This window comes from Caenorhabditis elegans, chromosome V (assembly GCF_000002985.6).
Source record: "Caenorhabditis elegans chromosome V".
Taxonomy (NCBI): domain Eukaryota; kingdom Metazoa; phylum Nematoda; class Chromadorea; order Rhabditida; family Rhabditidae; genus Caenorhabditis; species Caenorhabditis elegans.
The window spans coordinates 14,194,132-14,212,013 of NC_003283.11; the positions used below are offsets into that span (position 1 = coordinate 14,194,132).

General features: G+C 36.1%; 3 protein-coding genes across 6 annotated transcripts; 2 read left to right on the plus strand and 1 right to left on the minus strand.

Annotated features, from left to right (window-relative positions):
• Positions 1–314: 314 nt before the first annotated feature.
• Positions 315–3,568, plus strand: atfs-1 (Stress activated transcription factor atfs-1; the record flags this gene model as incomplete). Of its 4 annotated transcripts, none has more annotated exons than NM_001029131.7 (8): positions 315–447; positions 502–572; positions 622–793; positions 842–997; positions 2,084–2,155; positions 2,202–2,288; positions 2,422–3,074; positions 3,173–3,568. In NM_001029131.7, 8 exons carry the CDS (start codon positions 352–354, stop codon positions 3,288–3,290), a joined length of 1,425 nt encoding a protein of 474 aa, NP_001024302.1. The 4 variants fall into 4 exon arrangements, with proteins under 4 accessions (NP_001024302.1, NP_872160.1, NP_506515.1 ...); NM_182360.10 differs by having other exon boundaries at positions 2,208–2,288; positions 3,173–3,561; NM_074114.7 differs by having other exon boundaries at positions 622–997; positions 2,208–2,288; positions 3,173–3,561.
• A 7,814-nt stretch (positions 3,569–11,382) lies between these two features.
• T16A9.3 (BTB domain-containing protein) lies at positions 11,383–14,879 on the plus strand. Its single transcript, NM_074116.4, has 8 exons — positions 11,383–11,657; positions 12,089–12,180; positions 13,376–13,477; positions 13,521–13,940; positions 14,011–14,173; positions 14,301–14,459; positions 14,510–14,647; positions 14,715–14,879. The coding sequence occupies exons 3-8, from the start codon at positions 13,467–13,469 to the stop codon at positions 14,853–14,855; spliced, it is 1,032 nt and encodes a 343-aa protein (NP_506517.3). The 5' UTR covers positions 11,383–11,657; positions 12,089–12,180; positions 13,376–13,466; the 3' UTR covers positions 14,856–14,879.
• Positions 14,880–15,038: 159 nt separating this feature from the next.
• str-230 (Seven TM Receptor) lies at positions 15,039–16,712 on the minus strand (the record flags this gene model as incomplete). The annotated part of the gene is made up of 6 exons (NM_074117.4): positions 16,416–16,712; positions 16,291–16,369; positions 15,729–15,857; positions 15,541–15,685; positions 15,185–15,500; positions 15,039–15,139 (listed from the first exon to the last, which is right to left on the minus strand). The coding sequence occupies exons 1-6, from the start codon at positions 16,693–16,695 to the stop codon at positions 15,039–15,041; spliced, it is 1,050 nt and encodes a 349-aa protein (NP_506518.2). The 5' UTR covers positions 16,696–16,712.
• Between the last annotated feature and the right edge of the window lie 1,170 nt (positions 16,713–17,882).

Genomic DNA, 17,882 nt, shown 5'->3' on the forward strand with positions numbered 1-17,882 from the left:
ACGTGATACAAACACCCAAAACATTCGATAATAGTTATTTATACAAATTTATGGGATTTTTCAGTCGTTTCAGGACCCAAAAACCCACAAATTTAATTAATTTTTCTTTTGAAATATTTCAAAAATATCAGTTTCTTTTTAAATTCCATCGTTTAAAATATTTTAAAATATCTCCAATTTTAATAGAAACCGCCTCCTTTCGCCTTTTGTCATCTGATATATGAAATATGATATGCTTTACACATATATCCCTCATTCTGACCTCATACCACTTCCATATTTCTCAATATTCTAACCTATTTTTCCTTTTTCAGCCAAACTCTTCATTCCATCTGAAACAGTACCATCAAAATGTTTTCCCGTGTGGGACGTCTCACAACTTTTGGTGCCCAGGCTGTGTCAAATTGTCCGTTCCGCAGAGATAACATCTATCAGCAGCCGTTGAAGGTTTGCTTTTTGTTGCAGAAAAATATTATTTTTGACATGAAAAATGTTTTTCAGGTAACCGCACCGATCAATGACCAGCTGACCAGTTTTGCGCACAGCTTCTCCGATTCAGTGAGGCATAGAACGTGAGAATTGCGCGAAAAAATTCAAATCAAGAAAAATATAAGCTTACAGGACCAGCTTCGGAAATGATCCATTCCTCGGCGTACCCATGGACGACGATGAAGTCATCAAAGAGCTCGAGCTACTGGACCTCGACTCATGGCACACTAAGCCTCGGGCTCCGTGTCCTGCACCATCAGACGAGCTGGAACTCGATCAGTTCTGGGAGGGAAAAAACGTGACGGTTTGCGGCAGAGATCCTAGATTGGGAAAATCAACTGATTGTTTTGAGCTGGAAGCATGGCGACCGACCGACTCATGGCAGAATGGTAGCAGTGTTGGACATCCACATGGTCATCAGCAACAACAGCAGACATGTCAGCAGCCGCCCACGCATTCAAGTACAACAGAAACAATGCATGATTTCTCCAATTTTGGAGATAATATGGTACGGGAAAAATAGTTCTTAACCATTGTGCAGATTTATACAACAAAAACTAACCATTAATTTCGATTTGTGTGTTTCTAATCGAATCTTTTTCGCATTGCCGACTAAAAATCCCCCAAAAAGACCTTTCATAACGAGAGTTTTTAAAATTTTCGAAAAAAAATCAAATTTAGCTGAAATCTCCAATTTTGCCAACTTTAAGCCGCCTAAAATTAGTTTTTCTTTTTTTTTTGGTTGATTTATGTGCATTTAAAGCCGAAATCAACACAAAAAAAACACGAGAAACATTAAAAATAAGACAATAATCAAAGGAAAATTAAAATTAATTTCCGGCTGCTGGAAGTTAACAAAATTGGAGAATTAAAGGTGCAGTAAAGTCCAAAAATTTTTTATTTTTAAAAATTTTCTAAAATTTTTTAATAGTTTTTTTTTCAATTTTTCAAAAATCAAAAAAACGGCCGAATTAAATTTGAATTCCCGCTCAAATTAGTGACGTTATTTTTGATATTTTCGTGTTTTCTGGCTGAATTTACCGGTTTTTATTAAGTTTTTCTTTTATATTTGATTTGAAACAACGTTTTTCAATTTTTCAGACACTTTTTCGGTTATCAAGTTATCTTCACGGAAAAATGTTCGAAAAATTGGCAAACGGTGCTTTTTTTGAGATCAAATGTAAAAGAAAAAATTAAGAAAAACCGACGAATTTAGCCAGAAAACACGAAAATATAAAAAATGGCGACATTCATTTGCGCGGGAATTCAATTCGACCGTTTCTTTGATTTTTGAAAAATTGAAAAAATCTCAAAAAATTTAGAAATTTTTTTTGAATTTTTTTACAGTTATATTCGGTTATTAGGGTCTATTTTCTGTCATTTAAAGCAAAAAATTTCGACTCTACTCCACCTTTAAGCTAAAATTTGGTCATTTTAGCGAAAATTTTGAAAATTCTCGGTATGAAAATCCGGGTTTTCGACAGCATGCATTTTGATCCTAATAAAGCAAAAACCCTGAATTATAACATAAAAAATACAAAAAAATAACATCACACCACCCACTTTCCCGCATGCTAATCTGCTCTCTTTTCAGGGCTCCCCGCTCTTCCAATCACCATCAAAATCGGCGATCGATCAGCTAACGGGAACTTCCCGAATAGATGAGGTATCTTTTTCCCCTAATCCAAGAACTGATTCTATGATTGAAATAGTTTCAGTACGGAATGCCACCACAAGATCGAAAATTGTCAAAGTTCGAAATGGACATTGAGCAAGAATCGAAAGCTGTCGATTGGGAGGTATGACTTGGAAAATAATTTCTTGCTAATATTACACTTAACACTTTTTCGTTTTTTCTTGGAGTGTTCAAAATATTAGTGACCTTTAAAAATTAATTTTAAATGAAAATCATTAATAATTTAAATTTTTTAGGCATGGAATCACTACTTGGAGAGCGACGACGACGTTTTTAAGCGTCCAGAAGCATTTTTCAAGGAAGAACCCATGATAATGACGTCATCCGATTCGTTGATGACTTCGTCAACTTCATCTCCAGATTCTGGAATAAGCCTCTATGATCCGATGATTCCACCACCATCATCTCACTTTCCCAGCTTCAACCTGAGCTCTTCATCATCAGCGTCGAATCTTTTGAGACTGTCAACTCCATCAGCTCCAATGCAGCAAGAACATCGAGCACCTGTCAGAATGCACCATGATGTTGATCTTTTCTCTTCTGGACCTCTTCTTTGTGTTCCGAAACAAGAAGACGTTTTCGACGACTTTATCCAGCAGAGAGATGATGACGATGAAGACTATATTCCAGCATCTGAAGCCAGAAGAACAAGTTCACGTCTCAATCGGAAATCTGCTACGCCAACTTATCTTCGGCGTCGTGATTCTGAACGTTCGTGGACGCCAGCTTCCGATGACTATTTTCCAGAAGAACATCAGAAGTTTAAGAAACGTGGAGTTGTTCTGAAGCCTTCAGTCGACGAGGAAACCGATCGAAGACGAATGTTGAATAGAATAGCAGCAGTTCGGTATAGAGAGAAGAAACGAGCCGAGAAGAAGGGAAGAAAAATGTAAGAATATTTATTTTAAACTTGCAATCTTGAAAAATATAATTTTAAATTTTAAAAATTTAAAGCAGATAGATATCTAAAATTTAATATTTTTGCAGGGAGTTCCAAGAAGTAGCTGATCGTAATCGAATTCTTCTTCAAAAAGAACGTCAACTAAAGCGTGAGATCAACTCGATGAAAAAGGAGCTTCGTAAAATGGGCGCCATTATTCAATAATCAGAATTCGAAACAATTGTTCTTTTTTTCTGTTCTTTTCAGTTTTGCTAACTTTTTTTTTGGTTACATAGTTTTTCTCCCTTTGTTCACCCAACTGTAGATCATTTTTCATAGAACCTTTCCCCCATCTTTTTTTTCTCTCAAAAACTGCCCATTTCTTGTATTTTTGTTACGGGTATTCGATCCCAAATTTCCCATCCAATTTCAACTCCTCAAATCTAAACTGCTCACATCTCAATCAGAAAATCAACTCAAAATGAATGATAATTTTTTTAAAAATTGTTTCACAAATGTCAAAACATTTCAATGATTTTTCTTGTGTTCGTGACGCAGTTGTGTAACATTTTTACACAAACATCACTGCTGCACGATGTAATATCATCGCCATGAGACGGTAAACTTTTAAGAAAAATGTGGTTTGATATCAAGGTTGAACATTGTTCCTGTGTCGAATTACGCAGCTCGTGTACTCCCCGAGGAAAAGCTTTTACAGTTTTTTGCTAGAAATGCAGAATTTTGTTCTATTTTTGCGAATTCTTATTTTGAATTTACCACTCAGATAAACGTTTTCGCTTCTATTTAGAAGAAAAAAGCAGATATATTTAGAAATGGCGCTAGCTCCTAACACGACATAATTAGAAATGCTTTTTCATCTAAATAGCAGAGCTTTTTATAACTAAATAGGTCTACTTCTTCTAATTAGAAGTACCTTTTTGTTCTAAATAGGTCTACTCTTTTCTAAATATAAGCGCATTTTTCTTCTAAATATGTCTACTTCTTCTAATTAGAAATACCTTCTTCTTCTAAATAGTTCTACTCTTTTCTAAATATAAGTGCGTTTTGCTTCTATTTAGACTCGGAATTTTTAAAAGTGAATTTTTGGAAAATGTGATTTTGGATTCCGGAAAAAAAAAAGATTTTCTATTCTCGTTCAGCTCCCCTGCCGACCCTGTTCGTTCACTTTTTCCACAGGTAGTACCCTGTGGAATCTAGACACCTCTTCTAAGCCTGCTACCGTTCTCGGAGAAATTTTCTTGCCACCACCCGGAGTTGAACCCTTGACCTTCTGCTTCACGATCTGAAACGTTACCTGTTTAGCCAACCTTGCGCGTGTGAGAACTAGTTGCGACGCTAATTAAGTAGTTCATCGACTTTTTTGCATTTATTATTCCAGACCAAACGTTTTAGAGGAAATAATCTTTGGATTCCACTGAAGTTTATTATCAAGAAGATTTGAAGTATTGATGAAGCTTGTGCCGACCATTCTCGAAAAGTATGATTGGTCACTATATACGTTATGCTCGTCTGATTTATCACTTCGCCCAAAGCGATGATTCTAATAGTTTATGAAAAAGTGGAAAAGAGGAGCATTTAATCTCCTATTTGAGAGAATTCTACTGTTCGTTCTGAAGTTTCGAACCCTGTTCCCCCGACTCTCGCCGTCGTCGCTCTCAAAGTATACATAATGTCATGAAGACGTGTCTTGAACCCCGCACACTCCGGCAACTGAAAATTATCAAAAAAGCAACACATTATTGCCATATTCTAGGAACGAAACCGATTAATTTTTCTCGGGTAAGATACCCTTGAACTGAAACGCCAATATGACGCGTTTGACACGCTGAGGGAAAAACGATGCAAAAGGAGGGGGGCCCGCGACCGGAGCTGCCGGTCATCGCACTTTTCTTGACACAAGCTGTCGGACCTGTTACTTTCCTCGACATAAGATGTCGGAACACTCACACTTTCCTCGACAGAAACTGTCGGACTAAACTCTTTATCGCAAAAACCTATCTGGTTCAAAAACTATTATCTACTGAAAAAATGAGACATCGCGCGAGCTTGCACACTAACGGTCGAAATCCCTGACCTAATTAGGTGTCGTCCTCTTCTATTTAGATCTACCCTCTTCTATTTAGGTCTAAATAGATCTGCCATTTTTACGCTGTTCTAATTAGATCAAACCCTGATCTATTTAGATCAAACCCTGATCTATTTAGATCTACCCTCTTCTATTTAGGTCTAAATAGATCTGCCATTTTTACGCTGTTCTAATTAGATCAAACCCTGATCTATTTAGAACTAGTTCTTCTATTTAGCTCTAATTAGTTTTCCGATTCTACTAAATAGGTATATTCCTTCTAAATAGAAGCTAACACGTTTGTCTGAGCATCTAAATCGCTGATTCAATAATATTTTCGTTTTTAGAAGATTCCAGCAATAAATACATACAATTTTTAAATGGGAGTAAAATTGGCGTCTTCAATGCGAAATAGAGAAAAAATCGCGAAAAATGATCTAAATTGAGCGAAAAAATTCTGTACAAAAAATAATGCTCATTTCTCCACGAGGAGTCCGCGATCTGCGTAAATCGACACATGACCGTGTACTCCTCGAGGAGAAGTGTAATTATTTTTGCAGCAAATCTACAGTATTTTTTCGACTGTTTTTTGTTGAAAAAATAATTTTTTTGCTAAAACCTTGAAAATAAAATGCAAATTGCCGATTTTAATGGTTAATTTAAAAAAAACATCGAAAAAAATGAAAGTGAGCCAAAAAATCCTCTGCAAAAAACAGCTTCTCCTCGAGGATTACACGAGCTGCGTAAATCGACACATTATCCTGCTCTTGGAAATCGGTGAACTGTGTACTTGAAATGCTTCGAAAAAGCCGAAAAAATCCAAAAGATCAATATTTGAGCTTTTTCTGTCTCTAGTAAGTACCATAACCATCTCGTCACTCTATTTTTCCCAGTATTTCGCAATAAACACATATTTTTGTTCGGAGACTCCAACATTCAGTATTTCGCAATCGTCTCTCACACTTTGCCCCGTTCTCTTCGCATCTTCGTCTCGCACACTCTCTCGCCCATCCACAAGGCTCTACTTGCTGTTTGAACCGGGCGCCACGAAAACTGAGGGCGCAAGTGACGTGAAGAGAGAATGGATGATAATGGAAATAAAGAAGAAGAAGACCATGTGGTTGCACCGGCGGTTCTATGATCTTAGCAAATGTGTTGAGATTTTTTGGAGAACTAGATGAAGATGAAAACGAATGTGTTTTGGAGGGAAACACTTTTTGACTACTGGATTTTTGACTACATTGCTCTTTGACTACGAGTGTCTTTTTCGCTACTGACCGAAAAAATAGCTACATTCGCACTTTTGTCTTTTTGACTACTGAATGTCTTTTTCGCTACTGACTAAAAAAATAGCTACATTCGCACTTTTGTCTTTTTGACTACTGAATGTCTTTTTCGCTACTGACTGAAAAATAGCTACATTCGCACTTTTGACTTTTTGACTACCACATAAAATTCAGCCCTGATCTTTTGAATTGTGCCCATTCATTTGTCTGTAAACATAAAGTGGGCCAATATTCCTATGCTGTCATATTCTTATGCTGACGTCTTCTTATGCTGTCAATGGTTTTTTGTCTATTCTTATGCTGTCGTTTCTTCTTATGCTGGCGCCCAGTACATTGAAATCTTCTTATGCTGACAAAGAAGTCAGCATAAGAATACAAGAAAATTGGCCCGTTTTGAAAAATATTCTTATGCTGGCAAAATTTTTTCTGCGGATTTCGTGCTCCAAAAAGAGCATAATACCAAATTTCGAGCTCTTTTGGCTTTATTTACTATAAAGATGAGTTTTTTTTTATCCGATTCATCTAGAAAAACCCTTACAATAAATGGGGATAAAAACTAGGAAACATAAAGACGAGGGGAATGAGTGAAGTGAAACCGGTAAATTAGGGAATGTGGAGATCAACAAATATGATAAACCAAAAAATTAAAGAGATGGTTATGGGTGGGAAACAAAACAAGTCAGATTGTCTTTCTGAACATCAAAAAATACAAAAAATCTAAAAAACTAACAACATCTAGAACAATAAAAAAACAAAGAACTGCCTTTAAAAAAACAAAAAAAAACAAAATAGTTGGAACATTTCTTAATTTTCGAATGAAAGATTGAGTGGGGAATTTTAAAATTGAATGTCAAAGGAATGGGGAGATGGCGTTGTGAAATACCGGTATAATGCTAAAGGCTTTTTGAACCGTCTCGAAAAAAAAACTGGGAATGAATATAATTAATGGAACTAAAACTCGGTTAACAACTTAACAACTTGAGAAATCTACAACATGCTTAACAAAAAGAAAAAAAACAGATTAATTAAAAATAGGGTCAAAACAACAACAAAAAAAATGACGGTAAGTTCGTCAGAAATATGATTAAAGCTCGACTTCGTTTCGAAGCTCAATGTTGAATGATTTCTCACGCAATGCACCTTTCGTCTTGTAGAAGACTGTCAAAACATCATTTGGAGCATCATCGTTGAGGAGCCGAATTTTCAATATGCGGCTTTTCAACACAGTTCCGGTATCAGGTCTGACAGAATAATTGTTCTCAGTTCCCAGTGTGGCCCGGAAGGTGAGGCTCTCAGTCGTATTGGTGTACAGTTCGATACCCCACAGATCAATGATTTCGTCAAAACGCAATAGTCTATGGCTCGGAGACATTTCGAAATCATCGTTTGGTTGAGTTGGCGACGGGTCGAAAATTGTTGAACTGGTACTAAACGTAAGAGTTAAAGAAGAAAACAATGTGTGATCGACTTACCGATTTCTAGCCGACCTTCGACTGTCGTTGAGCTGGCTCTCGTCGGCCTTGTCAGCGTCGAGTTGAATCTCTTCGGCATGGTTGTCCTTGAGCTCCCTTTCCACAAGTTGCCTTTCTTCGAGGCGCGTTGACGAAAAAATAGGCGTGAATGTGCTTTGAGGCGAGAACAGCGAAGTGGTTTCATTGTCAAAATTCACTTCGTTTTCGCTCTCGGTGAGTGTAGTTCTTGAGTTAGCGGAATCGTCTTGGCCGTTTGATTTCGGGTCATCCTTGTATACTGTCAACCTGTAATTCGCGTATTAAAAATTCACGAATGACTGGGAGAAACGTACGTGGAAACTTCAACCATTTTTCTTTTCCGGTTGTTGGCGGAATTCTTCTTTCCGATTCTGTCGGACAGCTTCATTCCACTTTTTGGGTCGATTCTGGGTCCTTGTGATTGAAGAGCTTCCTCTTTCTTCTGCTTTTTGATAAAAGTAAGCATTTTATGCCATTGAATCATTCTATCCGTGTCAGAAAGATCCTTCAGACAGCGCAAGCTAAAATTGTTAATGTTCTTGGAGACTTGAAGACTACACTTACACATGGCGGCAAATAAAATCCAGCTTTTCAGAGTTACATTTGTTGCAGATCAGCATTCCCTGCGTGAGCTCCACCGATGCATATTTTGGGCCGGTACCTGAGTCATCTCGGAGATTGAAAATGTCTGTGTCGCGTTGATAAATGTCGATTTCTCCACTGGGCTCCGCTTCTTGACGGCTTCGTTCCAAGTTGACTTCTACAAACGGGAACCTATTTTGACTTAAAGGTGGAGTAGCGTCGATGGGGAATTTGTTTTAAAATACGCAGAAGGTGCCAAAAGGATAAGTTATAATGAAAAAAGAACGAAAAAATTTCATTAAGTTTGAAAAAATCGGACTGAATATTGCTAATTCTCGCTACCAATTTTGAATTGCCGCCAAAATGAATTTTGAATTTGTTGTTTTTCGTGCTTTCCAGAAAAACAGAAAATTCTAAGTTCATTTTGGCGGCCATTCAAATTTGGTAGCGAGAATTAGCAATATTCAGTCCGATTTTTTTCAAACTTAATGAAATTTTTTCGTTCTTTCTTCATTATAACTTATACATTTGGCACCTTCTGCGTATTTTAAAACAAATTCCCCATCGACGCTACTCCACCTTTAAAACTGTAATTGTGTGTTACCTGACAGTAGTTGGTATGGAACATCTAACGCTGGAAGCATTCCTCCAGTAATTCCTGCATCGGCAAACCACTGAAGTTTTTCGTCCATGGACATAGTCTGTAGATCAACTGACACGATCACGTACTCGGAGTGTCCCACTGTGCTCCAGAAACACTCGTTGAATGATTCTGAAATGGAAAAATCACAAATTTTTCTCACTTTGGCATTTCTCACCTTCGCATCGCTCGTTGAGCTTTACAATCAGTTTGTCCAGCGTCAGTTGCTTGCCGATTGTGACTTTAATGGCTCGATTGAAATTCTCCGAGATGTTATTAGTTGAGAATTGTCTCAAATGGCCAGCCATCAGTTTGGCTTTCGCCGACGCACATTCGAAGAACATCGATTTTTTATTGTCGTACCTGAATAATAAAGTTACGATTTTGAAGAGGGATGAAGTCGTGAATTTACCACTTCCATACGTCTTCGTGCACTTCTCCTTTCATAATGGAAAGACGCTCATTGTACGCATCTATCGTGAAGACTCCGAGAAGACCTGTTTTCCACTTTCCATCTCGCTGAATTAACAATGTTTAAATAATTAAAAGAAGAACTCTTCTTCTCGCTTTCTCGAAACATAATGATTTCCTTCAAGAGGACTACACGATGGACGGGTCTCGCAGGGAAGAGTAGCGAAAAAGACATGTAGCGAAAAATCCATCATTGAGAAAAAAGTGATTTATCGCCACGCACGGTCTCCTCGGGTGGAAACGAAGGGGGAGGGAGATTGCTTGCGCGTTTCAGCGATGCGCACTTCGCGTGCTGGCGCATTTCTGGAAATTTTAATTTTTGCTAGACAAAAAACTTTTATCTGCGCAGATATCTGTTATTTTTTCACGCGGAAAACGATATTTTTATTGGAAAAGGGTAAAATGATGAAGTTTAAATATGTTTCTGACCATTAAATTATAATAACTGTTTTTCAGGTGGAGAATTCAACAAAAAATTTGGATTTTTATTGAAATTGTACGGAAACGAGGCTCATTCATTAGCGGAAGTCTGGAAATTTGAACTATTTGCAGTAATAATTTAAAATATTGATTCACTTTCCGTTTTGAACAGTTCTGGAGCCAAACACGGAGTGTATTTTCGAAAAGTTTCGATGAAAGTCATGAAGACTCAGATTTTCTGGGATTTCATGCACAAATTTCTGGAAGTCGCTCGTTTTCTCAAAATTTTGTTTAAATTAACGAAAAAAAGCTATGGAATGGGCCTCGATCTGAACCAATTTCAATAAAAAACCAGAAAAAGAATGGAAAATGTAGACAAAAACAAAATGTTTCGAAATATAAGTGTAAAAAAATCAGCAGACTTTAAGAGGTGTTGTCCCAAGAATCTCCACTATCAAAAATATAATTCAGATTTGTGAAATGTTGCAACAAGAGCCGAGCTCGCAAAGTGGGACTTTGTGCAGAAAGATATCGTTTCTCGACTCTATTGAATAAAGCATGAAAACAACATTTTTGATATAAATTTCTTCAAAATAATCATTTGTATTATTGTCGTTTGCTTCAATTTTAGATTTTAAGAGCCAAGTTGTTGAATATCTGATAAAACTTTCGAAAAAACTGGGTGGGGTGTAATGATGAATAACTTCTACAAACTATCTTTGAGTTTTGGAAACGCCAGTCAAGGCGCGTCGGACCCTTGGTTTTTATGTGGTAGTCAAAAAGTCAAAAGTGCGAATGTAGCTATTTTTCAGTCAGTAGCGAAAAAGACATTCAGTAGTCAAAAAGACAAAAGTGCGAATGTAGCTATTTTTTAGTCAGTAGCGAAAAAGACATTCAGTAGTCAAAAAGACAAAAGTGCGAATGTAGCTATTTTTTCAGTCAGTAGCGAAAAAGACATTCAGTAGTCAAAAAGACAAAAGTGCGAATGTAGCTATTTTTTCAGTCAGTAGCGAAAAAGACATTCAGTAGTCAAAAAGACAAAAGTGCGAATGTAGCTATTTTTTCAGTCAGTAGCGAAAAAGACATTCAGTAGTCAAAAAGTCAAAAGTGCGAATGTAGCTATTTTTTCAGTCAGTAGCGAAAAAGACATTCAGTAGTCAAAAAGACAAAAGTGCGAATGTAGCTATTTTTTTAGTCAGTAGCGAAAAAGACATTCAGTAGTCAAAAAGACAAAAGTGCGAATGTAGCTATTTTTTCAGTCAGTAGCGAAAAAGACATTCAGTAGTCAAAAAGACAAAAGTGCGAATGTAGCTATTTTTTCAGTCAGTAGCGAAAAAGACATTCAGTAGTCAAAAAGTCAAAAGTGCGAATGTAGCTATTTTTTCAGTCAGTAGCGAAAAAGACATTCAGTAGTCAAAAAGACAAAAGTGCGAATGTAGCTATTTTTTTAGTCAGTAGCGAAAAAGACATTCAGTAGTCAAAAAGACAAAAGTGCGAATGTAGCTATTTTTTCGGCCAGTAGCGAAAAAGACACTCGTAGTCAAAAAGCAATGTAGTCAAAAATCCAGTAGTCAAAAAGTGTTTGCCTGTTTTGGAATAGGGTTCCTATTTTGATTTGTAAGTTTGAACTATTTGAATAACGATTATTCAGGATAGTAACGACACCCCAAAATTTTCAGCACCTCACCGTAGCCTTTTGTTGTGTGTCTGAGAATAGAGAAAACTCGGCCACTCTCTTAAATCTACGTTATTTCTCAAGAATTTGCTCTACACACAAAACCACTTTTGAAGTTTGAAATAGTTTCCAAATTATAGTTGGGAGATAATAAGAATAATTAGAAACGAAACTTAACCAGCATTCAATGCACTAAGACTAGCGAGCATGGAGGTTATTGCAAAATCGTTCGTAAATCTACAAAGAGCCGAAAGATGCTGGCCATGTTCATTCATTCTCATTCTTTTTCATTTCAAAATATGAGAAAATAAATATTCCCGTGTTGTTAAAAAAAAACAATTCCACGTCAATAAAAAACAATTTTCCGAAACAGGCAAAGAAGTTCAATTAAAATTTATTCCCATCTATTTCACTTCCAAAAACCGTGCTTATTGTTCAATATGGCAGTGATCCGCATGGATGAAAGTAAGTGTCCACCAGTACGCGCGTACTATTCCATATTATTTTCTAGTTTCTTTTAAACTAGACATTTCTCTGATCGACTATTGCGTAGACGTCTAAAGCAGGGGTGTGCGGCAAATTTGCCGATTTGCCGAAAATTGCCGACTTGCCGAGCTCGGCAAATTTGCCGATTTGCCGAATTCGGCAAATTTTAAAAAACCAGCAATTGCCGATTTGCCGAGCTCGGCAATTTTCAAAAAAGTAGATTTGCCGAATTTGCCGAGCTCGGCAAATTTCGAAATTTGCCGCACACGTCAAAAATTTGACAGTACAATTTTGACTAAAACTATTGATTTTTTAGCCAAAAATTTAGTAAAATGACATAAAATTGAGCTATTTTGATGCTTAAACAGACATACTACGCGGAACTTATTCAGAAACCAGATGTGTGTTAAGAATTCAGTAGTTTTGGTGCTCCAAAAAACATAAAAAATATCAAATTTTTCCGAGTTTGTTACGCACGGCCGAATAAAGCACGGCCGAAAAAATTGCCGAATTTGCCGAATTTGCCGAGCTCGGGAAATTTGCCGAATTTGCCGTGCTCGGCAAATATTGAAAAAAGAGATTTGCCGAATTTGCCGAGCTCGGCAAATTTTGAAAAACCAGCAATTGCCGATTTGCCGAGCTCGGCAATTTTTTCCATTTGCCGCACACCCCTGGTCTAAAGGCAATGAGGTACTTGTGTATTATACCCCCGCCATTTTAAACATTAATTTTTTACCTTATAAAATAAAAACGTGTGGAATTTTAGGCTTAGCCTAACAAGGAAACTGGGTATCACGTTTAATTTAAACAAATAAATTAATGGAAATTTGATTTATTTTTACAATGGCGGGGGTATAATACACAAGTACCGGCAATGATTTTCGCTTATCTTACGCGCATGAGTCTCGCCACGCGGACAAAGAGTTACTGTAACAAGTGTCGGTTTATATACCGCTATTCCATCTTTATATTGTTATGTAAAAACTTTGCGGTAATTTTTCCTCCAATTTGAAACATATGCTTCCAAAGCGGCCCATATGTAGATCCACACGAGCTGGAGTAACTCGTTGTTCGCGTGGCGAGACCCATTGACGTAAGATAAGCCAAAAAAGCTTTTTTTAGACGTCTACAGCATCGACAGATTTTTTCTGAGCTTCAAAAAAAACTATTTCAGAGTATAAAAACGCGGACAATATTATCAATTTTACTCATCAATTCGAATTAAAACACATGTAGACGAATTTTCCACGATTTTTGAGAGCACTATGCTCGATTGGTAAGCGCTTTTTCGAAAGAATTTTCAAATATAATGACTTTAGGCAAGTCAAACTCTACAAGCAAAAAGCTCTTCATCTCGGTGAACCTACTTGGTTAATCATGTTGTCAAAATCAAGACATGGAAATATTTGTCGTGAAATATTTCCACCAATTCACAAACTTTACTTCAAAGTAATTGCTCTGGATTCTGATGGAAACACTCAAAACTATGTCAAATTTTTTATTGATGGAGAGTCTATTCCAATGGGACAAACATGCTATGCCTCTAAGCCTGATGTCAAATTTGAAGAAGATTTATCGGTGATGCTGGCTGATGCAAAGAAAAATGATCAAATGATTCAATTGGAGACTAGAATGGAATTCAAGAGAGACGATTTTGGGAATTTGAAGTATCTTGTGAGAGCCGGAGCACCGAATGTGCTTCAGACGTTGGAGTATTATTTCGATGCACTCACTGATAAGTTCGTTTATTTTTGTTTAACGCTCAATTTTAACATATCAATTATTTTTTTATTACCAATTTAATTCCAGATCCCGCCACAATTTGATGCTAAAAACATCCGACGGCGTCCATTCTTTGATGACCAGTAAGGAACTCGTGTGCCTGGCATCTCCATTCTTCCGTGATACTTTGAAGGACACAACAACTGAGTACACAGTTGAAGATGCAGATTCTGTGGAGGCCATCGATATTGTACGGTGAAGTTGAAAAAGAGGGAAGGGGAGGAGGGTCCCAACTCACACTAAGCCTCCTCTCCCACTCCTATCGAAATCCCGTCTTTACCACTGAAAATTTTCACGACGTTAATTACATTTTTCAGTTTCTCACCTATATGGTCACCGGACGCTACAAAAAACCAGCTCTGCTCACTCCAAAACTGGCTTCCGAGGTGTTCACTTTGGCCAAGCAATGGGAGGTTTTCAAGATGAAACTTCTGAAGAACTCGATTGAAAAACATCTGTGTGAAGAGCTAAAGACGGTAAGAGCTTATGCTTGCTTCAGTGAGCTTATATTAATTTATATTTTTAGAACTATGAAGAGCTCATGTACATTTGCAACTTGCTCATCCTCGCCGAAGATGCAAAGTTTCAGAATGTTAAAAACTGCTGTGTTGCCACTCTGGTCTTCTACCATTTTCAAGACTTTATGAGAATTATGGTTAATGAGGTTAGTTGGACTTGCAGCGTTCGACACCTGCCGGGTACTTGTCCACTATTACTAGAGATAATTACAGAATCACCCACTGAAAGAGAGGTTCTTCAGACGTGGAGAACACCATAAACCGTCACTGATGAATCAAGTGAAGGCATCATTTGTGGCGTCAAACCAGTCAATGTGTTTCATTAGAGTCCTTCCGGTTATTGGTGAAGATTAGTTTGGAATAAAGAGTTTTATTGAGGATTTATTTTGTATTCAACCACATTCAACCAATTTATATTTTTAAAAGTTAGAAGTGGCTCATCATTTGGGGGATTTGTGCCAACATTGTTAAATAAGAAGTTATGAAAATATAGGGAAAACTTTTCATAATCATCAGAATATTAACCAATATCTATTATCAATTATTTGTGGCTACTCTGCTTGTAACATCCGACAGGTATTTGGTATTTGACGCCGCAATCGAAGAGCTTCTACGTCGGAATGGATATTTCAAAACTCCTGAAACAAATTCTAAAATCATTGTAAAAAAAATCGAAAACCCACTCTTGATTGCAAGCCGATAAGGCCTAATTATAATCATGCTTGGCAAGGAATCTATTGCTGGAAATAGACAAATAGATACTGTAAGGATATGACCATGAACTTCCCGTCCAATACCAAAAAATGCATTAATAAGAATGATAGTTGTTGGGAAATGAATAAGAATCACTGGAATAACTGTCTGAATGACTAATGAGTAAAATAATTGAGCTTGTAGAGTTTTGCTAGCAGACGAATGAGATGTTGCTATTGAGCTCAACTTTTTCACTTCAAAATACCCCTTTGCCGCGAAAATAATCGTAATAGAGAAGGAGGTGCTCTGAAAACAGCAGTGAAATTAGAAATAAAAAAGATCTTACAATAACAAGCATCATAAATGAAATCCCATAAATATTGGTCCAATTTGTAGATTTCTGTGTCGAGTTTTCTGTTGTTTCAAAGAAGTTAAATGCATAATAAACTACATCTTCAATTGGTAAATGTTTCAAATATTCCACTTCTGATCTGAAAATTTAAATTGAAATCTGTTAAGAGTATACTTCCATACTTTATCACTCTATCCATGCTTTCACTAGAATGCAACAAAAAATGGGTAGGAGCCGAGTAGAAAATGGAGTAAAGGAATGGGATGCTCAACCATATCCATATCACTTTTCCAGTCACTCGTTTTGCGTTCCTGCAAATTTTTATATTTATAATCATTATTTTTTAGAATTATACTCAATTTCGAATGTGTGTGTATTCTTTGTTTTTAAACCAATCTAAAGCATTTCTAGAGAATGGTTATTAATTGCATTAATTCATAATGACTTTAAAAGCCTAAGTTCTGTAATAAGATTTTAAAATAAATTTTCAATTAATTTTATGATGCCAATGGTTTACAAATAGGTAAATTTAGCTAAAGTGTGATTTCAAAAATTCAAGGATGTTTTTTTTACTAGATGTTTGATCTTTAGTTGTGAACATTTCCGATTGAAAATTCTCTGATCTCTAAGCTATATTATTTTTTTCACTTTCTCAAAAAACTTGAAGGAATCTTTAGTTCTCTGAATCAATTTTTAATTGACTTATTCTACATTTTGTCAGTTTTCAATTATTCAAATAATTACCCAGTCATAACAAAGTAACGAAAAATAAAATGAATATTGAAATTGATCAGTGCAATTGCATATGAACCATTGTAAGATACTGGAAGCTATATATTTTTATTGGAAAAAAATCTTCTTAAACTCACACAGAAGCATCCTGGCAACAGAAAGAGGTATAAGCGACTTTTGCGAGTTGGTTTCTTCTAGTACATACGAATCTTTTGATATTATTTCGGGTTTTATCAAAAAGTGAACCAAACCATAAGCCATTTCAAAAACTGAAGTGAATATCATAATGTATTTATAAGAACCCATAGTTTTTGGTGAGCTAGTGAATACGAGAAAAATCAATAAACTATTAGTGAGAAATGATAAAATAGATAATGATTGCTCAATAATACTAAGAATACATCCCCAATTATTCATTTTGATAAATGTACAACACCAAAAAGTATGTGGTTGAATAAAGTAATATATTTGATTAGTGATTTCCGAGTATAACTTCAGTCACTCCAATAACGTTATTTATGAGTTTTCTGCCTGAAAAATAACAATAGTAAATGGCTGGAAAAGGTAGTGATTATTAGATCAATCACTTCTGATTTCTTATATAACTATTCAAAGAAAGCAGCTGAAATCATTCAAAGTATAATTTGAAACATAAACGCTTCTTGTAATTGAGCGTCGTTAAAGGTGAAGTAGCCAAATTATGCTCAATTTCACGTGATATTTAGAAGAACACATCAAGCTTTAAATTAATACCTCTGGAAAACTTCTCAAAATTTTTTACGGCAGTTCCAAATTTGAAAAATGGTATCTTTCTAGCTTGAATTTCTGAATATTTCCACTTGGTCGCGTCGTAGCAGCGCTAACCCAAAATCAAAAAAAAAATCAAAACAAAACTGAAAAACAAATAATTAAATTATTTTTAGAGCAGTAAATAATATAATATTTATTGAAAATCAAGATGTAAAAAAAATGTGAGTGAATTGGATAATTAATTTGTAGGTTTAAATTTCTGTTTACTTCAATTTTCAAAATTTTCACTGAAACCCTCAAAAGTATAGGTGCACCACGTTTTGCATGTTTTAGAAATTAATTATTTAAATATTTGAATTTAAAAATTTAAAACAAATCAGTTCTTCACTATTTTCTGGCACACGTTTCCTACTTTTTTTCGCAGTTTTTTCAGCGTTCTGCCACATTTACTCGGCAATTCCCGGCAACTTCTTCCCCAAGTTTGGGCCTTTTCAGCTTCTTACCCAACTTTTGCCAACTTCTAACCCAAAGTTTGCCCAAGTCTTACCCAACTTCAACAATTCTAGTGTAAACTCCCTCACCCGAGTCGTACCCAAGCCTTAGCCAAGTTTTGCCAACTTCTTACCCAAGTTTGCAGATGTAAAGAACGAACAAGATTCCGAAATCCCGCATGCGCAATGTTTAGCGTAAATCGACACTTTGTCTTTTGAGTAATTTGTATTTAAAATAGAAGAATTTCAATGTAATTGAAAGTATTCACTGGAAAACGTGTCCCTTCAAAGGCCAATTCTAAATATTTTTCTCTGGTGGCTAACTTTGTTTAAAAATGTACGAACAAAGTTTGATTTTTATTG